Source organism: Coenobita brevimanus, chromosome 27 (assembly GCF_032717465.1).
Source record: "Coenobita brevimanus isolate Jiangsu-jjx chromosome 27, ASM3271746v2, whole genome shotgun sequence".
Classification (NCBI taxonomy): domain Eukaryota; kingdom Metazoa; phylum Arthropoda; class Malacostraca; order Decapoda; family Coenobitidae; genus Coenobita; species Coenobita brevimanus.
In genome coordinates this window covers 35,645,475-35,672,287 of record NC_136980.1, presented here as the reverse complement: position 1 = coordinate 35,672,287, position 26,813 = coordinate 35,645,475, and the positions used below count along the sequence as shown (strand labels likewise).

General features: G+C 42.7%; 1 protein-coding gene across 2 annotated transcripts in view; it reads right to left on the bottom strand.

Moving 5' to 3' along the window:
• Positions 1-6,339: 6,339 nt before the first annotated feature.
• Positions 6,340-26,813, bottom strand: part of LOC145394567 (secernin-3) — a 51,769-nt gene continuing 31,295 nt past the window's right edge. The window contains exons 6-8 of one of the 2 annotated variants that reach the window (XM_080268409.1): positions 20,638-20,732; positions 13,825-13,992; positions 6,340-6,870 (exon numbers count right to left, since the gene is read on the bottom strand). In XM_080268409.1, the coding sequence (XP_080124535.1) occupies positions 6,643-6,870; positions 13,825-13,992; positions 20,638-20,732 (491 nt within the window). In that variant the 3' untranslated portion in view covers positions 6,340-6,642. Of the gene's footprint in view, positions 6,871-13,824; positions 13,993-15,218; positions 15,317-20,637; positions 20,733-26,813 lie in introns of both variants that reach the window. The other variant, XM_080268408.1, reaches the window with a different exon arrangement.

Genomic DNA, 26,813 nt, shown 5'->3' with positions numbered 1-26,813 from the left:
ACATTCAAACTCAAAATCAAGGTGCCTGTTATATATAAAATCACCCATCAAATAACACCAGCGTTATACCAGTGGAATCAATAACTTCCCACCTGAATACAGGAGTCTTTGTGCAAAAGGGATGAGTTACAAAATATCACAACTTTCTCCTTACAAATGGTGCGATAAATCTGGATTAAACAGTAAATTCAGCTTCAAAGATGTTTAACCTTAACTTGGCCCAGATTTTTGGCCACGTATTGTATCGTTATAAAGGTTTCAACATGCTTGCATGTGTCGGCCTTGGTCACCTTATGGCAGCTCTCCACACTGCTTGATCTCTGGCAGCCTCCCTATTCAGTCCCTTATCCCTGATGTTACCTCTATGACCTCGTCCCAGATTTTTTTCTGACTGCCTCTCACAACCCTATCCCCGATGTTCACACTTTGATTCAAACCTTCTGCACCCAACTGTCATCCTCCATCCTCTCCACATGCCCAAACCATCTCACTCTACTCCCCCTCATCACAACATCCTTTTGTAGCTAACTTCATGTACCTCTGTGGCAGAGAAAGATAATACTGTACAAAAGTTCCATATTCTTTCCATAGCACTTTTTCATGATCACAACCATATCTTCGTGATAATCTGTCATTACACTCAGAATTCAAGACAGAGACATGGTAATTTTGTCAAGTTAAGCGTAAAATGAGTACAGAAATGGAACTTACAATAATTTCATTCTAATTTACTGAAATGGAGTAGCTTGAGATGGTTTTGGTATGTGGAGAGGATGGAGGATGACAAATGGGTGCAGAAGGTGAGACGTGTGAATGTCAGGGGTTGCGCTGCAGGATGTAGGCTGAAAAAGACCAGGGATGAGGTTACAGAGTGTAACCTCAAGCATAAGAAGCTGAACAGGGAGGCTGCCATAGATCAAGCAGCAGGAAGAACCACCATCAACACCATAGCATACAAGCATGTTGAATCCTTTATAAATGATACTTTGGGGGAGTGGACGCAGCTTACACCAAGGACTGGTTGTATATATCACAGATGGTTTCCACAAACACTAATGTGGAATGCAAACAGATGAGATGGAGTGCAACATACAATTATACAACAGCCTCATTCCCTTTACCCTTTCAGTGCAAGTGACATCCTTTTGCTTCATGCTACCTGTACTTTAAGTCAGCCCAGGGGTATTTTTACACTTGCATGGGTTAAATACAGCCTTCACTAATTCTTTGATGAACAGACAACTTTCCTAAAATGAGGGAAATTGTCAGCAGGCAGCCTGGATAACAACTACTGTACACTGCTCCCTCGGATATAGCACACTTCGTTACAGCAGTTTTCATTAACACTGCTGGATGAAAATCTGTACTCCTGCTGTTACAATGCATTTTTTGGATCGGAAATATCATTATTGTGCACCTGATCTGGTTTCTGCTGACAAAGATGTAAAATCTATGGTTTCTGACGGCTTTGACAGAGTCAAAGATGAGGCCCTACTCTAATCCCAGGTGATGGAGACCAATAACTCTCCACTCCCTGGCCTCAGAACCCCTTACCTCAAGGCCATATCAGGTCTCTCCGAGGTACGTGTTTCTTCCTTGTTATGCCCTTTTCATCACCTTCTATTAAGCTAACCATGCCTGTGTGTGTTTCTGGTGCTCAACAGTACATATGTATTTTGTGGGTGTTGTTATAAAATGGAAAACTTGGGTTTACCAATGGGGTGCCCAGTACAAATTAGGTTAAATCCCATGGGTTCTGTGCTTTTGTTATCGCACAAGTTTGTTATCAAGCACCACGTTCGGTACCAGTTATGCAAGATAACCAAAGGATCAGTGTATGCCACCAGTGAGTAGTGGTCCACCCCTCAATCTAGCTATGTTCTTTTTGGCTTACTCCTGTTACTACTGTGCTAGACAATTTTATCCCACTTAGACAAGGTCTCTCATACAGGCCTGGGGGGACTAGGATTGTGACTGAAGAGTTGAGAGGAAGGACGGGACTGGAGTGTATTGGTGTTGTGATGAGGAAGGGTAAATTGCGATGGTTTAGGTATGTGCAAGGACCAGGATGACGACTGGATGTGGAAGATGAAGTGTGAATGTCAGGGGTAGGGTTGTAAAAAGCAGACAAAAAAAAAGTCCTCAGATGAGGTCATAGAGTGTGACCTTAGGGATAAGGGACTGGATAGGGAGGCTGCCAGTGACTGAGCATCATGGAGAGCTGGCATTAGGCAACCAAAGCCAATACACACAAGCATGCTGGAGCCTTTATAAACAATACGACACGATAAGGAAAGCTGTCATACTGAAAGGGTTTATTATGTTTATTTCTAACCACCGCAGTTAGGATGTCACTTGAATAAAATCATCAAGAGACTGCTATAATAAAATGATACAAGTCATGCCAAGGCTGTGTGATTTGTGAATGTCCTTAATTGTTTATTCTTGATACCTTCCAATGATTTTATCTGACTGTTGAAAACTCTCTTTCTCAGATCAGAAATGCATTAAGCTAGTCCACCATCAAAGATCTCACCACAGCAAAATGGAATCATCAGGTGGCAGTATTAGCAGTAGCAGTAGCAGTAGTAGTAGTAGTAGTAGTTGTAGCTGCAGAACAAACCCAGTGCCCTCCTCCAGTGGTCCACCATCCAACTTTCAGGGGTTAGGGAGGAATATGAGGGGCATTTATTTAACTGGGCACGGGAGATGTTTGGTTATATCAGTGCCACCATGTGAAGGAGTCGCTCTGGAGCAAGAACAAAACAGAGAAGGCGTCCTCTGGCTGACGTCAGTAACCACCACCACCACCATCCACTTCAATAACCAACACCACCACAGTACATCAAGCCTTCAGTCCCATCAACTACCATATTTCGCACCATATAATGTTTGGCCATATGGAGAGGATGGAGAGTGAGAGACTAATGAGGAGAGTGTGTGTGAGGTAGATGGGGGAAGAGGGAGGGGGAGGCCAAGGATGAGATGGAGGGATGGAGTGGAGAGGTATATGAGAGAGGGGGGTGTGAGCTGGTAGCAGGGCAGTGAAATGGCAGGGGACAGGGCGACATGGAGGCGATTAGCTTGTGGCCACCCCTTACTGGATTAAGGCGTCTGGCAATAGATAGACAGTACCACCATATTTCCCGCCATATAATGTGCATTCCCCCCCCGCCCCCCAAGGAAAAAACTTTAAAAAATCACCCTGTGTCTTATACCATGAAGGTTCTGGTTTGGAATGGGCCAAGGAATTGAAGTGACTGGTACGAAGGCCGTCAACAGTCACAAGAAACTCACTCACTGGCCTTACTAATTATTAATATTTCAATACTGCCACCTTAGATGAGCATGGATTGTCATAAATGAATCACAGACAATAAACCCTGTATTCCATGGGTTAAACACACACACAGGTGGGGAGTGGAAGGACTGCATTATGCTAACCACGTCCGTAGATGTAAAAAATAAATAAATAAATAAAAAAAATCAGCTGTGAAGGCAAGGCAGTGGTATAAGATTTGAAAATATTTGTGTATTTCCACTTTAAATATGTTAATGCTAAATTACTTTCCCTCACAAAGTGGTGGACGCTGAATATGAATAATTAGTGAAGTAAGTACATTTTTTCCCCTAAATATCCCCTGCCAAATCATGGGTGTGCCTTATCTATCTATCTATCTAACTATTGCCAGATGCCTTAATCCCGTAAGAGGTGGCCACAAACAAATCGCATCCATGTCGCCCTGTTCCCTGCCATTTCATTGCCCTGCTCCCAGCTCACACCCTCCTCTCTCATATACCTCTCCACTCCATCCCTCCATCTCATCCTTGGCCTCCCCCTCCCTCTCCCACCATCCACCTCACTCACTTGTGCCTTATATGGCAGTAAATACTGTACCTTTTATCTAAACCAGTCCACCATCAGACAATTTTATTCAATGTAGGGATGGCTTCTTCAGATTAGGTTAATGAAAGCTGTTACTGTCCCCTCCAGACGGTGCCAGGGAGGGATGCCTTCAGGTGGTGGAGCTGATATAACCAGGCGGCTCAACTACCTGGTTATACAAACGTCCCACAACTAGTTCATGGTGGAATGCAGGATGAGGGCAATTTCAGCCTGCAGTCCACAGGGTTCACATTTCACATAAACTTGGGACTACAACTACTACTACTATTATCTCTCAGTTCCACTAGACTCTCCCAGGATAATTTACAATCATGTGAAGTCAGCAACAATAAAACAAAAACAGAATACATTGTGAGACAAACATAGGACCACCTGAGTCCCACTTGCCATTACGGCCTGCACTGAGTAGCCCTTCACAGCAACTACAGGGAACCAAGATAAACACAAGAGTATGAGAATAACTGGTGTTTGACGTTTTCTTGGTGCTCTGATCAGGATAGGCGTGATGTCCATTTATTAATTATGCGTTATATTACACTAAGGCTTTCGGTCATCAAGAATATCCATTAACACACTTTATTTTTTACATGAGTCTGCTCCTGGGTGGGTAACTACTAAGTGCACTAGAGCAAACACCAATGTTCCTCGCAGCGGGGAAAACAGGGCTCTGGGCCCCCCCGTCCCTTTGGTTGGGGAGCGACCATCCCCACACTTCCTCTGCTGCTCTCATGCAAGATTCTGGTGGTGTGGGCAGTGATGGCTGTGAATGGCGTGAGTTTATTTTTAATGTCATGAGTTGTTAATATGAGCTCCTGGTGAAGGTGAAAAGCAGTTGTTGGGACTGGTTCTGAGCAATTTGAGTCCACCTGCCAATGTCATGAGACTTTGAAATATATCTCCTATGTTTTAATATGGTTTAACATAGTTAATATCGGGGTTGTGATAAGAAGGGGTAGGCTGAGATGGTTAGGGCATGTGGAGGGGATGGAGGATAACAACAGGACACAGAAAGTGAGAAGCATGAACATCAGGGGTAGGGTTGCAAGAGGCAGACCAAAAAAAGGCCTGATGATGTCGCAGAGTGTGACCTCAGGGATAAGGGACTGGATAGGGAGGCTGCCAGAGATCAAGTAGTGTGGACAGCCACCATTAGGTGACCAAGCCTGAGGCATGCAAGCACTGCTCCAAATAAATCCCAACAGCAGCATTAAGCACTCCCCAAAGGCACACATTAAAAACTCCTAACAGCCACACCCATCACCACCACACCATCAAAATCTTACACAGGAGTAGTGGTGGACACACAGGCATGGGATCACCCTGACTGAGGGCACGGGTGGAACCACACTCCCATTTTCCTTACTACTGTTCCTTATGGTGAAGGCCTGGGTTCATTACATGTATTTTTCCATATTTCTGTATTTATGCTTTTCAGTATTTCTGCTTTATCTCAGACAATTCTTAAGTGGGATAGCTACCTAGGCTTACTATTCCTCTTTATACATCAAACCTTATAACACTAACAGTAGTATAAAAATGGGTTTCTTGGCAAAACATGGAATAAGACAAGGAATATATGCTGGAAGAACTCATGAGGGGGTAAGGCATTAAACATTAGTCTGTAAAGTAAAACATGTGAACCCCACCAACACTGCCACACTAGACTGGCATTTCAAAGTACTTGTGTTCCCAGGCAACTTGGTACTGCATTATTGGAACTGGCCTTCTGTACTACCTAATTGGCCCTGATTTCTCCCTAGCAACTCTTCCTTAGCAGCTTATTCTGCATCTTCACACTCTCTTCTGTGTTGTGTACCTCCTTTTTTGCACATCAGAGGCTGGATTTGCACCAATTACACACAGCAGGATAAGGGCAAAGTGCAGAACGAATCACAGAGGATGCCATGTTAAGAAATTTTGTAGCACCTCTTTCTTAAGGGAGGGGATGAGAAGAGTGGAAGGGAAGGGAGACAGGAGGAAGGGAGGGGTGAGGAAGGAAATAAGGGAAGTAGGAGGAAGGGAGGGGTAAGGAAGGAAGTAAAGGAAGTAAAGAGAGACATGATAAAAAGGAATGAAAACAGGAAGAATATGAAGGGAGAGGAAGGAAACTCACTTAGAAAATGAATTATCATATATGGTATTCAGGCAATCTGTCTCAATATTACCAGGATCTTGATTAATATGAGAGAGAGAGAAAGAGAGAGAGAGAGAGAGAGAGAGAGAGAGAGAAAGAGAGAGAGAAAGATACCATACAAAATAATATCAAGGTGTAACTGTAAGACAATACAAATTTTTTATTTATACATTTCTTTAATGGAAGACACATGGAAGAAGGAAAAACAAATTACAAAAAAAAAAAAAAAAAAATATCCATACACCATATTACAGGTGTCTTCTGTTCATAAAGAAACCTGTAATGGCTGGGCTGAACTCCTGTAGGTTGAAGTTTGGGGGGAGGGGGGGAGAATATCAAGGAGTAACACTCAAAATAAACCACCAAGGGAGAGGTGCTAGGTGTAACATTCAGAATAAACCACCAAGGAGAAGGTGCTACACAGCCTCCTGCCCCCACCAGATACGATCTTTAGGTTACAATTTCAGGACAGAGGCCAGTAGTAAGTTGCAATGTTGTGTCAGCCAGTACAGTAAAATCCAAACCAAAAAGCTACCAGACCTAGTAGTGCTGGGTACAAACCAGCCTGTGGAGATAGACACATCCCTGGGGCAGGAATCCATTACTTGTAAAACTTGAGCTCGGAATCCACGCAGTCCTTGAACAGGTCGTCCATCTCTGACAGTCTCCCCATGTCGAAGTTCTCCAGGCAGGCTTCGGTCTCCTGGACACACTTGCTCTCCACCTCTCGGAGTGTGGCTGCGTTTCCCCCGCCGCCCTGCACTGCCGCCTGCTGCCTTCGGTACAACAGATGTGTTCGGTTGACCTTGCTAGCAAACCGCGGTACTACCTGTATCGGAGGCAAAGAGGTCATTACTGATCATCATATTGTATCGTATCATTTATAAAGGATCCACCTTGCTTGCATGCATCAGCCTTGCTCACCTAATGGCAGCTATCCATGCTGCTCGATCTCTGGCAGTCTCTCTATTTAGTGCCTTATCCCTGAGGTGGTTTGGCCATGTGGAGAGGATGGAGGGTGAAAGACTGACGAAGAGAGTGTATGTGAGTGAGGTGGAGGGGGGAAGAGGGAGGGGGAGGCCGAGGATGAGATGGAGGGATGGGGTGGAGAGGTATATGACAGAGGGGGGTGTGAGTTGGGAGCAGGGCAGTGAAATGGCAGGGGACAGGGCGACTTGGAGGCAATTTGTTTGTGGCCACCCCAAACGGGATTGAGGCGTCTGGCAATAGATAGATAGATCCCTGAGGTCACACTCCATGACCTCATCCCAGGTCTTTTTGGTCTGCCTCTTGCACCCCTACCCCCGACATTGACACCTCTCACCTTCCACACCCAACTGTCATCCTCTATCCTCCCAACATGCCCAAACCATCTCAATCTACCCTTCCTCATCACAGGTAACTAACAATTTATTACTACTGTATGTACCATCACCATCAACATCTTCCACTTCATCCCTATCATCATCAGGACCTTTTTTCTCACCTAAGGATGGGGTGAGGCAGGGGCCAGAAAACAAGACAATACACAAGCAAAGGAGAACTATCATCAATGTCATCATCATCATACACCTCACACTAACCATCAACACATTTTTTTTTTTTTTCTGTAGAGGCATACACTGGCCAGATAATGACTACATACACAGGGTGGCCCAGAAACAGTGCTCAACTACAGTACAACTCATCTGGCAGTACCTTGTGTTTTGTGGGGATGGCTGAGTATGCTGGTGTGGGTGTGAGTGTGACAGTGGAAGAAGGAAATGAACAGATGAAGGAGGACTGACACTGATTAAGCTGACTGAGCCTAGTGCTGTAAATCTGCAAGCAAATGCCAATTAATACTGGTACCTGTATCAGATGGGGAAAATTATCCGATAATCAGAGTCTCTCGAGTGTGTGGAAAAGTTTTGTTGTTTGGGAGACATGTTATGTGCTGGACGTGGGGCTGGAGCAGCTCTGTGGCTAGGGTGAGAAATGGTTGGAAGAAGTTCAGGGAGCTGTTGCCTCTCCTGACATTGAGAGGGCTCTCCTTACATGCTATGGGATGTTTGTATACAGCATGTGTTAGGAGTGTAATATTGTATGGTAGCGAGACCTGGGCAGTAAAGGAAGAGGATATTCACAGGCTCAAACATACAGAAATGACAATGATTAGGTGGATGTGCAGTGCGTCCCTGCGTGCAAGGCCTGGGGGGGGCTGGGTTTATGATGGAAGAGTTGAGAGGCAGGATGGTACTGGAATGTATCGGTGCTGTGATGAGGAGGGGTAGATTGAGGTGGTTTGGGCATGTGGAGAGGATGGGGGATGATAATGGGGTGCTTCCAATGCTAGTATTCTGCTAGATGGCTCTACTGTTGCAGTAAACACATTCCCCGCGCTGTTTAAAAAGCATATTTTTCTTTGTTAAATATCTATACTGTTGTGTGAAAATGTGAATCATAGTAATGTCATATGCCGTAATATAAATAATACAAATAGAATACGTATATATAACGTATCACGAAGTGTTTATATTTAACATAAACGGAAATTAAAATATCACTGATGGCATGTGATGGCAACCCGTCTTTCCAGTGACCCTATATTATCTAATTTCTGCTACATTTAGTGCAAATTTGGTTCTTAATACATTGTCTGTTCAGACTGTAACATACACCTAGTGGGTATCTAGACTCATCCAGTTTCTATGTGGGCAGAAATTTAATATTGAGTAAATACTGGCATTCAACATTTTGCTCGCTTCCTTCACGCATGCGCACCACAAGACAGTCCCGTGTTTAAGTTTTTTCACGGGGGATGTCAAGTTTCCATGAAAAACTTTATTTTGATGGCGTGTAATGTCACGGATTCACTCAGAGTAGAAACGAGCTATATTAATAACATTCGTCATTGGTTCATAAGTGACTATGTATTGGCAGTGTGTTTCACTGAGCGATATCTTTGTGTAATTGTCATTCCCACATCTTGCCTCTCTAGCTGTTAACTAAGCTACGCCCATTTCTCATGTCCCTGTACCCGACATTGGTTACATTACTGTCGTAAATGGACACACCCACAAACACACATAGTTCAGTAATGTGAGTTCCTGACTGTTGAGCTGAGAGAGAGACCTTCCCCTGCAGCTTCCTTGCACCATGAGTGAGTCATATTCATATGTATCATTGTAGCTTTTTGTAAATAAAGTGTTACAGTGAAGTTTTGTCTTTTTCTGTTGAGAACTAGTGGTTATTTTAATTTTTACATTTCACCAAGTGCCTACCAAATAAATACCTTAAGGTCATCTTATCATCAATATCTCACACACATTGCCCCCTCTTGGCAAGTCCCTAATGGTATGGTCATGTGAGAACTGTCTCCAGGCCACCTGTCCACACACATATGTTTGTAAGATCTTCCACTGACTGAGTCAGTAGCTTGTGCACATACCAGTCCTCTTGACCTGGATGCAATCTCACTGGGGGTAGACATTTAAGAGGATGCAGTAGTATTTACTCATCATGTGTTCTCACGTTTGCATATATATATATATATATATATATATATATATATATATATATATATATATATATATATATATATATATATATATATACTGTTTATATATATATATATATATATATATATATATATATAATCGTGAATACTGAACTTGACTCCGTGTGAATCTTGTGGATCACTTGGAGGCGATGTCTTGGCTTGTTTACCTTCCACAGTCGTCTGTCCTCGGTGAGACCGGGCAAAAAATGACGCGTAAACGATCTTGGTTTTGGGACGGTTCCTCAGACCGGATGATTTATGATGGTGAATGCCAGTATTTACTCAACATTAAATTTCTGCCCACAGAGAGACTGGATGAGTCAAGATACCCACTAGGCGTACTTTACACTCTGAACAAACTATGTATTAAGAATCCAAATTGCACTAAATGTAGCAGAAATTAAATAATATAGAACCACTGAAATGGCAGATTGCCATCACATGCCATCAGTGATATTTTAATTTCAGTTTATGATAAATATAAACAATTCATGATACGTTATATATACGTGTTCTATTTGTATTATTTATATTACGGCATATGACATTACCATGATTCACAATTTCACACAACAGTGTAAATATTTAACAAATAAAATTATGCTTTTTAAACAGCGCGGGAATGTGTTTACTGCTACAGTGGAGCCATCTGACGGAATACTAGGCTTTTCAGAAGCACCCCATTGGGTGCAGAAAGTGAGAAGTGTTAATGTTGGGGGTAGGGTAGCAAGAGGCAGACCGAAAAAGACCTGGGACGATGTCACTGTGTGTGACCTCAGGGATAAAAGACTAGACAGGGAAGCTGCCAGAGATCGAGCAGCATGGAGAGCCGCCCTTAGGTGACCAAGACCGACGCATGCAAGCATGTTGGAGCCTTCAAAAATGGGAACAAAAATGGAAAACGGAATCTGAATTGTATCGGAATCGGCTGAGTAACAAAGAAAAATACAGCAAGTAGGTTTCACTGTTTTACCCAGCAACCCTAGACACTGGCACTTATTTCTCCAGCATTTTAGGTGTGAACTAATGTTGTTATGATGATTATTTTTCAAAGACACAGTTGTATCCCACATTCTGCTGGCTGCCTTAAATGGTACAATGATTGAACTAAAACACACAGAATATTTATCTATCTATTTACTGTATCTATAGCCAGACACCATAATCCCGTAATGGGTGGCTGTTTGTCTGTGAGTTAGTTGTTTTATGGGGAGGGGCACTAACCCTCCACCAACCCACTTGTTATATACATCACTGTGGTTAGAATGAAGCCTGACACAAATACCTAGACAGCAGCATTCTGTTAAGGAGCTGTGGTGCACAAGCAGGAACCTGTGAGCCACATATACACCTACACTGATGGTGTTCCATCAGAGGTATGACAGGCTTAATGTTTACTTTTGATGTCACAAAAACTGTATGCATAAACTCTGTTTCTTTTCATTTATTTATATAATCTTCAGTAAAATGTATATAATTAAATAACATACTGTACACAAGTATCACTGCTTCACTGAGTTTAAGAAATTCAGTGATAAATTTGGTCAACTTAAAAATCTAATTTTGTTCTGTAAATGTGAAAAAACGCTGGTACTTTAAAAAATTACATTATTAAACTACATTAAAACATCCCAATTCCTTTAGCTTTTATTATTTGCATTTTTATTTGACTGAAGCTATAAACTGATAACCGTACTATACCTCTATGTTTTAAAAAGTTAAGACACATTAATACTTAAAAGCCTATCTATTTATCTATTGCCATATGCCTCAAACCTGTAAGGGGTGGCCACAAACAAATCATCTCCAAGTTGCTCTGTCCCCCACAATTTCACTGTCCTCCCCCAGCTCACAACCCCCTCTCTCATATACCTCTCCACTCCATCCCTTCATCTCATCCTTGCCCCCCCCTCCCTCTCCCCCCCCCTCCACCTCACTCACATACACTCTCCTCATCAGTCTCTCACTCTCCATCCTCTCCACATGGCCTAACCACCTCAGTGTGTTTCTCCTAAAACTTTCTATCACATCCACATCCACACTACAACGCTCCTGCCCTTCCTCATTTGTCAGTCTGTCTCTCCATGTGACTCCACAGGCTCCTCTTAAATAACTCATTTCCACTGCTCTCACTCTTGACTTGTGTCCTTCCAACAAGGTCCAAGCTTCACTTCCATACGTTAGAGTTGGTATCACAATACTGTCATGTAGTAACTTTTTCACTTCCATGCTCACTTCCCTGTTTCTTATCACTGCTTTCAAGGAACCAGCAACCCTTCTTCCTTGTTGTACCCTTTCAAGCACTTCACCCTCCAAACTTCCATCCTTACTCATCACACTACCCAAGTACTTAAACGTACTCACATTTTCCAATTCCTCAACATCTAACCTCACAGTACATTCAGTGATTTCACTTCTCTCAAAGACCATCACTTTTCTCTTTCCAAAATTCACCTTTAGATTCTATTTCTTACACACCTTCCCAAATTCATTCACCAAGCCTTGCAGTTCCTCATTATCTTTGCTTAACAACACAGTATCATCTGCAAACAACGATACTGGAAGTTTCCAAACACTGCCCTCTCTCATTAGTGCTGCTCCAACATCCACTGCCCTACCTTGTATCTCTTTTATAACCCCATCCATATACTGTACACACTGAACAACCATGCAGACATGACACATCCCTGTTTCAAGCCAACCTTCAAATAGAAAAATTCACTCAGTTCACTATACACACGCACTACAGCCTTAGCATACATACTCTTCACAGTATTCAACAACTTCCCATTTACTGCGTATATTCTTAATATTTTCGACATTCCTTGTCTTTCCACCCTGTCATATTCTTTCTCCAAATCCATGAAAGCCACATACAACTTCTTTCCCTTCTCTAGAAACTTTTCCACTAACCTCCCTGTTCTTCTCCAACTAATTCCTCTGTTATTTCCCTAACTCTGTCAATAAGTATCCTATCATATACTTTTCCTATTACACTAAGAAGACAAATGCCCCTTTAATTACCACACACTTCTTTTTCCCCTTTTCCTTTGTACAAGGGAATAATTATACCTGACTTCCAATCCTCCGGGACTCTACCTTCCTCCCAGGCCAATCTGCACATCTTCCACATCCATTCTACTACTATCTCTCCCCCATACTTCAGCATTTCACCACACACTCCATCAATTCCTGGGGCTTTCCCAATTCTGACTTTCTTCATTGCTTCCACAACTTCCATCTTACTGATCTCTTCCTCCCTTCTCATCTCCCTCCTTCTCCCAGCCATTCCCCAACCACTTATACTCACATTACTTTCACTCTCTATGCTTAACAGTTTCTTAAAGTGTTCTCTCCATCTGCTCACTTTTTCTCCCTTCTCCACTATCAGTCTACCATTTTATCTATTATTAAGCTGTAACTGCAGATATAAAAGTGGCATTAATACCAAGATAATTTTCCACAAGGAACCTCAACAGTGCAGTGGTGATGATAGCACTGAATACTCTGGCATATGAGTCGCCACAAACGTTATTCCTGTATGCACACACACATGCAGTGTATTTTCCAAGTGAATGGGTGAATCAGGGAGTGAATGAGTGATGTGAGGTACAGCATCCATGATTTGTATTAACTCTCTCCTCTACTACCACCACCATCATTAAATATGCTATCAATATCTCTACATATGTCAAACAGTTTTTATTATCAAAAAACTGCCTGATATCTGTATTGTAAAGAACATAATAGGTTGCCCCCTAACTGTCGCAGAGCTGCTTTTAAAAACAGAACAAAAAGATGAAACTGGGAACTCCTCTGATTTTCATACAGTAAATGAAAATAAATACAGATAAGTGTCAAAACACTGATTCACACAGGTTACAACATGTATAACAATAAGCTTATTTGTATTTATAGTTCAATATTTCTGCACAACAGCAGTCAAACAAGACATTCTGGTCATATCCTGTACAGGCAAACACTTTGCTGACTGTAGTATGTGTCCACACTCACAAGCAAGTGCTAGGAATGCTGTTAATCACAGCTGTGGGATTCTCTGATAGCACTGATGAATACCTGCTGGGAACTATTCACAGCTGTGAGTGATTTGGGCAGATGTTAGTGGATACTTGTTATACATCACTGGGTCTATGATAAATACAGGTGCTGATTAAGGCTTAGCACCACTAATACCAGCTATCGTGTCAGGATATGTCTTACAGTACTGACTAACACTCTCACCTTGGCTGGGTCCTGATCGGCGGGTATCTTGGGACTCTGGATGTGGGGAGAGATCTTGACATTATCAGTGAAGATGAAGGGCTTGAAGACAGAGCGCAGGGGGTCAGGGGTGCCGGTGAACCAGTGGCAGGAGGGACGACCACTCCCCTCTTTGCTCAGCACCGATACCTGGCCCACACAACACACATCAACGTCAACACAATCAGGCACTTCAGTATTTTATTCTTAATACTTTTACTGGGGTTTCTTCAGCACAGGAGAGATTTTTCAAACTGGAAGGGTTAGTTATGGATTTTATTAACTCAACTTCTAATAAGGAACTCATAAACTGAATTACTCATCTCAGTGCAACAGGAATTAACTACAAAAAGACATCACCATACTGAAGAGGTTAGTCCCCAAGACTGGGTGATATTTGTATCATTTATAAGGGCTTCAACATGCTTGCATGCATCAGCCTTGCCCATCTAATGGTCACTATTCATTCTGCTGGATCTCTGGCAGCCTCTCTATTCAGCCCCTTATCCTTGAGGTCGCACTCTATGACCTTGTCCCAGGTCTTTTTTTGATTGCCTCTTAAAACTTTCGCACTTCTAACTTTCCGCACCAAATAGTCATCCTCCATCCTCTCCACATACCCAAACCATCTCAATCTATTCCTCCTCATCACAACACCAATACACTCCAGTCCCATCCTTCCCATTTTTAGTTTATTCTTCCTGCTAATAGATGGGTTTGCTCAACTTACAACCTCTCATGATGAAGGGGTTAAGTAAGCCAATACACTAACACATCCAGTTTAAAAATGCTACCTTAATCTGAATGGCAATAATAAAATGGAAAAAATACACATCCAGGCCTGTATTTTTGTTGGGTAAGGAAGTTCCCTAACACCTTATCCTTAGCAATTTATTTCATTTAATACACCTTACTGTCCTGTTCCGTGTTACATAAATCCTTCCAGTATCGCCATACTATGCATAAATAATGTACACAAGGATATTAACTAGCCATATCCAAAATTAAATCTGTCAGGAAGAGGTGTTTGGGAGCTTCCTGAACCACCCAGAATAGAGACAAAGGATTCAGGACTTTTATACAGTTTCATCATCATCATCAGTTGCACATGTACAAAAATTCAAAGCATACACATAGTTTAATTCTGACATTATAAAATATATGTATTTGGTCATCTTAAAAAATACACAATAATCCTGACACTAACATGGACACAAATATTATGAGACATTCTGAGAAACAGTCATGGTTTCGTAATCTCCACACACACACACACACACACACACACACACACACACACACACACACACACACACACAGGCAATAGTGTGATGGAAATTGTGACAGAATGTGAGGGTGCATGGTGTGGGACTCACCATGCTGCCTGCTGTGGGGTGGTGGTGATCCATGCCGCGACAGATGCCAGACTCAGCATCGCGCAACACCTCGAACATTTGTGTCAAGCTAAAGTCACCTGTCAATAGCCCCGGACATGTCACTCACTGGCCAACATCATTGCTTACAGTGCCATCGCCATCATCATCGCCATCATCATCATCATCATCAATCATCACCATCATCATCTCACTTTCAGCCTTAACTTCCCTTCCTTCATTATCATCATCATCATCATCTCATTTTCAACATTTAATTCCTTCATTATAATCCCCATCTTTTATCATCATCATCTATCATTATCATCATCATCATCTCATCTCATCTTCAACATTTCCTTCATAATCATCACCATCTTTTACCATCATCACTTTCACTGCCATTATCATCATCACCATCATCTAACTAGATTTCCTTCATTATCATTAGCATCTTTTATCATCATCATCATCTATCATCATCTCATCTTCAACATTAATCTTCCTCCATTATCACTGCCATTTTTTCACCATCATCATTCTTGCTACCATCAGTCCATAGTACAGCAGATGCAGTGTACACCAGTGGGTATATTCTTAACGTGTTCAGCCCAAAAACATTATTATTACATTACTCTTACTGCTACTAAACAATATTATTCACTTTAAACAACCCTGTGAGTGGATGGTTATATTCTGATTTCTCTAAAAACTCCAGTTCAGAAAGTCCCCCCTGCGCTGGTTCAAATCATCCACCAATAAATGATATGATCAATGGTACGAACACACGAAAAACGATGTCTGAATCAGTTAATATGGAGTACGGGAAGAGGCATTTGTTTATCATAATGGTTACTTGTAGTGGATGTTACTTTTGCTTCCCTGTCAACCCTGTCATCTTCTATGGATGTGTTATGCTGCTTTCCATAGGCTACTGGCACTGACAAGGCACCTGCGTGTGGGAGGAGAGGTTACAACATCCACCCAGGAGCCAAACATCCTCATACTGTATTTCCCTGTAGTTGTCTGACCCTGGTGAGGCCATCTATCTATCTACCTGTCTGTCTATCTAAAGCCAAATGCCTTAATCCCATAAGGGATGGCCACAAACAAATCACCTCCATGGCACCCTGTCCCCTGCCATTCTGCTGTCCTCGCCCAACTTACATCCCCCTCTTTCATATTACTCTTTACTCCACGCCTTCATCTCACCCTTGGTCTCCCCCTTCCTCTCCCCCCCTCCACCTTACTCACATATACTCTCCTAGTTAGTCTCTCACTGAGGCACTGTCTAAAAAGGGAGGTACTGGATCCCTGCATCGTGTGTGTACATGTACCTGTACCGTACCTGTAGGATGGCCCCACAGAACCAGTTTCTTACTTGTGGTCAACAGGCCTGCTCAGCCAGACAGGCTGGGGTTAAGCAACAACAACTCAGGCTACTGCAAGACAACTGTATTCAGCTATACAAAAGGCTGGTATTCAAAGTGTTGAACCAACATATTAATGCAGTGTTTGAAGTTCCCTTGCCTGTATAAAATAGTCTGAATTTAACTTGTGCAAAATACCAATGTGTGTCTACAGCAGCCAGAGAGTTAACACACTACATGACATTTGGACTGACATCACAGGTGCTGTCATTGGTGCTTAACCCCAGTTTGTGAGGCCAAGCAGACCTGTTGACCACAGGTAAGCAACTGGTTCTGTGGATCAATTGTACAGTACACAAAATGGTTAATGGTGTAGGATAAGGAACTGTGGTTAGAAGTGGGACATGGCCTTGTGCAGTCCTTTTTTATATTCAAATGCAAGGAAGCAGGAACTAAAGGTCAGAGGCCTGCAGGACTGTTCCCTCCAAGAAAGAGTAAAAACAAAATAAAAGACAACCAAATTAAAGATCCAGTCATTGTGAGATGCCTGGACACACTGCGGTCATATGAGTGGAGGTCACAGGCAGTAGGAAATACAGAGAAGGAAAGAGAGAAAAACAGTTCCAGAGTTGACCTGTTGCATACATGACGGACTGAGAGTAATGGTTGACTCTTGCATTAAAGAGCTGGAAAGAAAAAAGATGAGAGTTTGCTGTTAGGTGGGTGCTATGAGACCACTGTAGTGGTGGACGGATGCAAGCAGACAGTTCAGAGGAGCAGTGACCACCAACACAGTGAGATGAGATAAAGATGCAACAGTGCGGCAAAGAAACAAGGTGTTGGTTGGAAGTCAGTACTGCGTAACTACTGTAACCTACGTGTACAAAAGAGGTGCAGTGGCATCAGATATCAAATGAAAGCTGTGGCTAATTTTAGAGGTTATGTCTGTCTTGCAAGACAACTACTGTAATGTATAATCTCTGCACTTCAACTATGGTCTAAATTTACCATCCTTCAATCTTTACTGAGCTATAACCATGAGATTAACATTGGAACAGTGATGGTCTTGAAGAAGTGCTATGAAAAGGATCTACAGCCATATAACCACAGCAATGTCTTATTTTGCCATTAAACTAGGGAAAAAGGCAGAAAGAGGACAAAAATCTCTGTCAAATTAAAATGGGTGAGCTGGAGGCCTTATTACTGGTGGACTGGCTGGAGCAATGTACACCACTACTTGTGTGACATTACAAGACACCATCAGTATTTGCATTCGATGGGATCACAAGACACCATCAGTATTGGCATTCGATGGGATCACACGACACCATCAGTACTGGCATTCGATGGGATCACACGACACCATCAGTATTGGCATTCGATGGGATCACACGACACCATCAGTATTGGCATTCGATGGGATCACACGACACCATCAGTACTGGCATTCGATGGGATCACACGACACCATCAGTATTGGCATTCGATGGGATCACACGACACCATCAGTATTGGCATTCGATGGGATCACACGACACCATCAGTACTGGCATTCGATGGAAGAAGCTTAGAACTGATGTCTCTTTTGACATCGAATGAGCCTTCCCTTAGATTAAAGGTTGCTTTCTTTTTAATGCAAGGATGAAAGAAACAAAGGCCTGAACCCGACAACGTGTTCATTCCAAGAAAAAATAAAAACAAAAAAATGAATAAACAGAAGCATTATTCTTATTACTGTCATGTAGCCCTGGTCTATCTGGTTGAACAGACCTGTCAACCACAGGTAAGCAGCTGCTTCTGTGGGGCCACCCTACAGGTACAGTACAGTACAAACACTATGTAGGGATCTGGCACCCCCATGTGGAAGATGCTGACTGACTAGGGTTGGACCAGGGTCCTTCCCCACACCAAGGTGCAGGGAAATAGGAAGTTTGGCTCCCAGGTGGATGATGCAGCTGCTCCACCCAGGGTGCACAGTGTCACCACATGTGACACTGTGCACCCTGGGTGGAGCAGCTCATCAGTTGGGCTTCAGAAGTGTGATATCATATTGCTGTGAAATGATGGGCAATCACGAGGAAGGAAAGAGGTGTGAACACAATGACATGAGACTAATATAACGGTGAAACAATGTGCCACTGAAGGATAAGTTACTTAGCACAGATTTGAAGCACTGCTTAGTTATACAAAAGTACAGGCAGGTCCCGTTGTACAAATGGGGCATGTTAATGCAGGACTGCTGGGATAGGGGAAACTTGTATAATGGAGTGGAAAAAAAAAAATGCAAAAGCTCATATAACAGAGTACATAACTTATGGAAAAAACAGGGTTAGGTTAAGTGACCCTGCTTGTCTCACCAAATCTGGGTCTAAACTGCCCATCTCATATGATCTGCTGCTGGCATGACGGACACTTGTACAGTATAACGAGACCCGCCTGTATTAACATCATGCACTGCACTAGGCCACAGTGGCTCTGATATGTGAAGAGACTGTGGGAAGATAGTTATGTAAAGAGATGTATAAGTGTGAATGGGGGCTGCACAAGAGATAGGCTGGTTTTCTTGATGGTCAGGGACGTTCCCTAGCACCTCTTCCTTACAGATTTATCTCTGGATCCGGCTGGCTAATATCATTTTTTGCATTATTTACACAGAGTATGGTGATTATAGAATTATTTAAGTAACACAGAGGAGGATGGCAAGGTGTATTAAGCAAAATAAATAGCTTAGGAAGAGGTGTTTGGGAATTTCCTTTACCAATGAGAGCACAGGCTATGGCTTCAGGGCTACAAGTTCAGCTTAGGAGAAGGCAAGGTGGTGCAGTGTGGAGAAGAGCTGGAAGGTTCACTCTCTCATGGTGTGGACAAATTCTCTCTCTCTCTCTCTCTCTCAGCCAACAGTAAGCTACAGACCCAAGAGTGTTATGTCAGGCCTACACAGTCACACATGGAAAACTACACTACACAAAACACTCACCTTCCTTTAAGATAGTGAAAAAAATAATAATAAAATAATAATCACTCAGCAAAATAGCACATAGTATTTATCTGTAATGGTAGGTACATTATTCCTTCACCTCATGCCTGTGTAATCTTTTTGTACTACAGTATGCTTAATCTTGTCTGGCAAAGATCCCTAACCTCTTTCGCCTCTGTTAATGGCCAAATGTGGTCTGATAAGAGGATGAATCTGACTAGTAAGCAAGGAGACTCATTCCTACCTCAGAACTAAGATTTATCATATTTAATGCAACTATGAGTGAGTATTTAAGCCATGAGTGTGGTATATACTTGTATATATTTACTGAAGATTACAACTGACAGACAGAGAGATAGATAGATAGAGAGGTAGAGAGATAAATAAGACCAATCCAGTAATATAAAATACATATGGGTCAATACGACACTTGTCTCTAGGCTAATGACTTTGTGAAGCTGGTATGGAAAAATATGAATAAAGGCAACTCTATGATATTTAATCAGGTGGGAACTGCACAGTATATTTCACTTGCATGGGTGTCAAAGAGAGAGAGAGAGAGAGAGAGAGAGAGAGAGTTAATGCCAAGTTAGATAGGCTTCTATTTTCATCTAATGACTTTCTTTAAAATGGCACTGAACCTCTTCATTAAATTGGAAAAAGAAAAGGGGGTGTGATGGGGAATTCTTACATATCATAGAGGGTGCTGTCTGACCCTAGAGCACAGTTCCATGGGGTCATGATAAGTCATACAAAGAACTGGGGGAGTTTTTTTGCCAGACAGATAGTGGCTGAGCTTTTATCTTTATATCTGTACTCTGTCGGATAGGTTTATGTGAAGCTACAGAACGTGGTGAATGTTTTTGGCGTATCCCATAGAACCAGGATTCCGAGGGCTTGATTTATGAGTGAATGGAAGCGTGGCCTGTTTGACTGGGCAAATTTGGGCTGTCTGGACATTGCTACTTCTCACCCTGCCCTAGGGTGGGGAAAGGAGGTCCAGATGATGATGATGATGATGATTTGTACATGTGCTACTTTGCTCAGTGATGTGCTGGGGATATAGGGGTTGTACCTGTGAGGATGTACTGACAAAGAGGCCATCAGACATGCATATCCCCGACGCCTCATCTCTCAGCACAGTGAACATTGACTGCAGACCAAAATTACCTGCAATGAGTAACTGACTCAAACACAAAAATAAATAAACCAGTCCACACACAACACATAACACAGGGTATACAATAACACAGACAGCAGACAACAGGAACTTGCACATCAAATATATAACTAAGGTACAAGATGCTACATTTGTCTGTGGATATCTTGAAGGAGTTGTTGTTGTTGGTTACTCCTGGTCTGTGAGTGGGATATGTTAATGGAGGACTGCTCAATTTGTGGAAACTCATAACGGATTTGAAAAATAAATAAATAAATGTGAAACTTATATAAAGGAGTACATAACTTATGGGAAAAACAGGGCTGAGTTAAGTGACCCTGCTCACATCACCGAATTTGGGTCTATACTGCCAATCCCCACATCAGCTCCTTGTCAGTGCTGATGATAAAAGTACTGAAGGGAAACATTAGCAGTACAAATCTACTTTGCAAATTGCATGTATATTTCTAATTCCAGGTCTATAATCCACCCGGTCAGAACATCATTTGAATTCAGGCAAGTATCTGCACAACAGCTGACTGGCAATGCAAGAACAAACATTACCAACACTGAGTACTGAAGGGCAACACCCTAGATTCAACTAGCCTTCTGACCAGGCTGCGCTACAAACCATGAATCACTACTGTAACGTGTAGCATTGATGAGGAGCCTACATGAGGTGGCACTGTGTACTCTGACTGGAGTGAAACAGTTGTGGTGACCACCCAGGAGTCAAACCTCCTCACATTTCCCTGCACCTTGCTGTGCAGAAGGACCCAGGACCATCCCTGGCAATAAGCTGTCCACCACAAGGGGTGCTGGTTCCCTACATGGTATGTGTACTGTACTGTACCTGTAAGATGGCTCCAAAGAACCACTTGCTTATCTGTGGTTGATGGGTCTACCTGACCACACAGACCTGAGTTAAGCAACAACAACAACAGTAGTGTGTTTTCTGGGGAGTACTCAGTATTACAATACTGCTGTGACAATAAGTGTACCTCAACTGTATCTCTTCCCATATCACTGATTCAAAAAGAAGTCATATTCTGGTATATCAATTGCCCTTGGCTTACAGCTAATCCCACTTCATGGCTGATAATTGCCTTATCAGCTGTACAACTTTACAACTTTAGTGTGTGCATATCTATCTATCTATCTATCTATCCATCTCTCTCTCTCTCTCTCTCTCTCTCTCTCTCTCTCTCTCTCTCTCTATATATATATATATATATATATATATATATATATATGGCAAAAAGGCATTCCTGCACAGCTATACTTTTTCTAATATAAAGTGGTGTTTCTTCAACTGGAGGTTTGGGAGACTAAATACAGTATCAAAAGGTTGCAATAATCATAATGGAATTAAAAAACATTGAGAGTATACAAGCTAAATGAGACTGTTAATCTAAGAGCTTGCATACTGATACAGCATATAAATTATGAATGGCATAATGAAAACAATATTGCATGAGTGATAATCAGATACTAAAAACCTTTTGCCTCTGCTGCCTCTTTCATTGCTGGTTTCATAGACACCTGACTGGGATGTAATGGACAAAGATTCACATTACCACCCACAGATAAAAGATACAGTATAACCTCAAGTTAATGTGCCTCAATAGACCAGATGTCAGATTTAACAGACACTACAAAGCCACCATACTTCCAATGGCTATAACAGACAATGTCTGTAATGGGGTATAATGCAAGGGTTTCATAAAGAAGTGCACCAAATATGTGAAATAAACTGTAAAAGGGCAAACCTATGAGCCAAACTAATATAAAATGGGTATAGTTTTCATTTTCAGTGCTAGAATGTGCTATTGTACTCATTTTCAAATATGTGCCTGAAATCCCAGCTCAGGGGGGACCATCAGATATAACTGATTTTTGGTGTATTAGATCAAGCTTTCCCCCAGTCAATCCATTATAGTGAGGGTCTACTGTACTATGCACCTCAGTCCAATCCATCACACTGCCAATGAATCCAACAAAGAAACAGACACAGGAGAGGAGAACAGGACTACAGTGGTGGGCTGCACATAAATCCAACCAGTAATAACATAAGGCTTTTTTGAGACATCTTAATAGAGAAAGAGAAACTGCCTTATATACCAGACTGTTAACTTCTGCATGCAACACAGAGACCAAGATGAAATGCATGGTACCAATGGCTAGAGCAACACTTAAAGGTGATGTTTACCACAATATTTAAAGCACTGTGTTAGTTATATACTCTCAAAGACCAGGCAAAATAAAGAAGAAAATACTGCTGGGGAGAAGGATGACTCAGAAGGTTTGGTGAAGACTCAGATGGTTTGCAGTATTTTTTTTTTTTTTTTTTTTTTTTACGTGGTTAGGACAGTTCTATAAAACAGCATACTGTCCTAAAAAGCAATGACACATGGAAGAAAAATGGGTGAAATTAACGTACAAGGCTTAAACGTACAGAAATTGCAATGATTAGATAGATGTGTGGTGCATCCTTATACATGGCCTGGGGGGCTAGGTTTGTGGCTGAAGAGCTGAGAGGAAGGATGGGACTGGGGTGTATTGGTGTTGTGATGAGGAGGGGTAGACTGAGATGGTCTGGGTATGTGAGGAGGATGGAGGATGACAGTTGGGTGCGGAAGGTGATAAGTGTGAATGTCAGGGGTAGAGCTGCAAGAGGCAGACTGAAAAAGACTGGGGACGAGGTCCTAGAGTGTGCAAAGTAATAGGGAGGCTGTCAGAGATCAAGCAGCATGGAGAGTTGCCATTGGATGACCAAGGCCAACACATGCAAGCACGTTGGAGTCTTCATGACTGAAACAAAATAAAACTTCAAAGACTTGCAGGAGATACAGACAGTCTTTGAATTCAGTTGAGGATGTGCTCCAGAATATCACAGTTTTATCCATACAAATGCTACATTAAATTGGACACAATGGTTTACTAGCTTGACAGATAGCTATCAAACTTCACAGGTGATCTGTGTATAATACAGGGTAGAGTTAAGGATGGAAATACTGTACTGTATGCACAAAAGAAAAGACAATCTGAAATATGGGCTGGTATTCTCAGTGGTTATGGAAGCTCCCTCACACCTCTTCCATAGCGATTTATTCTTGGATATGGCAGGGTGATATCATTTTATATGTAATTCATGTAGAGTGAGGTAATACTAGAATGATTCAAGTAACACAGAAAAGGATGGCAATGTGAAACAGGCAAAATAAAATGCTTAGGAAGAGGTGTTAGGGAGTTTCCTTAACCTAGGAGAACACCAACCAAAGGATTCTCTATACCAACATGAAAACAGAGAGGGAAACAACTGTGAAATACTTCTACTCTATCCTTTCCCTGCTGTAAGAGTGACTAGGCAGAGACTGTGTGTTACAAGTGGCTATGTCAAAACGCTAAAGGATGGCCAGTAATGTCATTATAAATAGGAAAAAAAGCATACCAATTTACAACACACGGACGGTCAGAATGGGAAAAAGATGGAGAGCCGTTGACGTGAAAGATGATTTTGTTCTGCGTTTTACTTATGATAAAATGGTCTGAGCCTAACGTGGACCCTCTCCATGCATGATCAAGCAGAGGACATAAACACACATAGAAAAAAGTTCGTAAGGAGGAAGGAGAGGGAAGAAAGGGAGATGTGAGGATAGGGACTGGACAAAGAGGGGAGGCAGGAAGAGGTGAGGTGAGGGATGGGACAGAGATGGGAGACTGGGAGAGGTGAGGGGAGAGACAGGACAGAGAGGGAAGGCAGGGAGAGAGGAGGTGAGGGATGGGACAGAGAGGGAAGAAAGGGAGAGGTGAGGATAGGGACTGGACAAAGAGGGGAGGCAGGGAGAGTTATGGTGAGGGATGGTACAGATGGAAGGAACAAAATTAGTCACCCTCTTCTTGCTAGTGTATACATGCAAATATTTATGGTTGCCGATTTAGTGATTTTTGTAATCTGCTCTGAGATATACCATGCCATTTTATGAGAATTTTCTGGAGTTCTTTAGAACATTTTAGAGACAGTCCAGCACTCTTCACCACCATCCCTTGCAATTACACTCAAACTTCGATTTAAGGGACCTCCATTTAAGGGATTTCGGATTTAACCCCTTAAGTACTAATCTCATCGATCGGGCTTTTTGCGCAAATTCTTAAAAGGACGAGCAACACCGATTGTGCAACATCCACAAAAAACTGGCGGCAGCTGGCTCCACCCCAGCTGTGATGCAGATGGCTTCTAACCAATCAGAACTAAGTGTTGGACACACCGGAGGGGGGACCCAGGCCCGTACCCAGGTGGTGGGGGTGTACCCCCCATCTCCCTCTCACCACGTCCCTCTACCCCACTACCTTGTTGCTACCCTACCTCCCACCGCTCTAATCACCACCACCACCACTCCCACACCCTCCTCATACATCATCCCCCTCCCATGTGGATCCCCCCATGACTGGGGGAGGGTATTTCCCCCCTACTCTCCCTCCATGTCCCTGTACTCCACTGGGGCCCTTCCTTTGTGTCTTGTGGTGGTCTCCTCCCATCCCTCCATCCCCATACTCCCCCTCCTGGCCTTACCACCTTCCACAACCACCCCAAAACCCCCATCCTCAGCCCTACCCTCACCCCCACCCCCTAGCACGCAGTATCTTTACCTCCCCAGCCTCGAATATTGCGTATTTTTTACGTTTGATGGTGCGTGTTTTTGAATCATTACCTGTAATTTATTCATGTCTTTGCATAAAGATATGCACACCACAATTATTTTAGCTGTCTTTATTCGAAACCCACTCGAAAAAGAAATTTTATTTTATGCTGATGCATGCAAACATGTTGGAGCCTTCAAAAACAAAACGAAACGAAACGAAACGAAAACTAGCTAGATTTGACAGCTCGGAGGGGAGGGGAGGAGGGAGGGGAGGAGGGAGGGGAAAGGGGGGAGGGGAGATTAGGTGAGGGGAGGGAAGAGAAGGGAGGAAAGAGGAGGGGAGGGAAGGGAAGGGGAGGGAGGGGACTAGAGGTATGGGGAGGGAGGGGACTGGAGGTATGGGGAGGGAGGGGACTGGAGGTATGGGGAGGGAGGGGACTGGAGGTATGGGGAGGGGAGGATAATTTTTACTATTTATCATATTTTTATTGGGGGGTTCATGACCATTTTCCCTAGCTAGATTTGACAGCTCAGCGGGGAGGGGAGGGGGGAGGGGAAGTTAGGCAAGAGGAGGGGAGGAAAGAGGAGGGGAGGGAAGGGAGGGGAATTGAGGTATGGGGAGGGGAGGATAATTTGTACTATTTATCATTTATTGGGGGTGTTTGTCACCATTTTATTTTTTTCTAAGCACATTACAATGGTTTATAACATCTATACACACCTAAAAAAAATTGATGTTGGTCATTTTTGTACATATTGTTGTGAAGAAAACAGGTGCGAGCGGCGTATTTTCTTTCTCGCCGGGGCCGCGACAGGTAACTATTATAAACTTTGATGGGCCATAGCTCGGTAACTATTGGGTCTAGGAGGGTGGGGTTTGCGTTTTCAGGTGTGTAAATTCAAGCTCTATAAATCGGGCATAAAACTTTTAACCTTTGAGAAAGTCAAAAAATTGACCTGTTTTTGCAGCCTGGGGGGCAGTCGAGGCTGGAGCATTGCGTACCCTAGGGGTTAAGGGACTCCATATTCTACCCGACAAATGGACAGGACCATTCAAAAAGTCCGCTGCTTGAACCTTTAACCTCTAATGCGCGGACAATGGACAGCCGACCCCCCCCGGGTGGCAGGGTTCGATCACGGTCTGAGTACCTGTAGGAAAATATTAGCCAAAAATCAGAGATTAACCCTAGAACATTATACTTGGTATGTCAGATAGTACTTACATTCAGCTTTCTCCAGAGACAGGTGTTGAGCCTTCGTGGACTACCCAAGGACTTGTGGAGACTTGCAAAGTTGGGTAACAAAATCTTCACTTTCACACCTCCAGCAACCCGGTTTCCCCTCTACCACAGCCTCATTCTGTCACAGTAAACTTTATACTACAACGTACAGGTAGTTTGGAATCCGTATTTGTACAATAAGCACTGAAAATAAGGCTAAAATCAATGA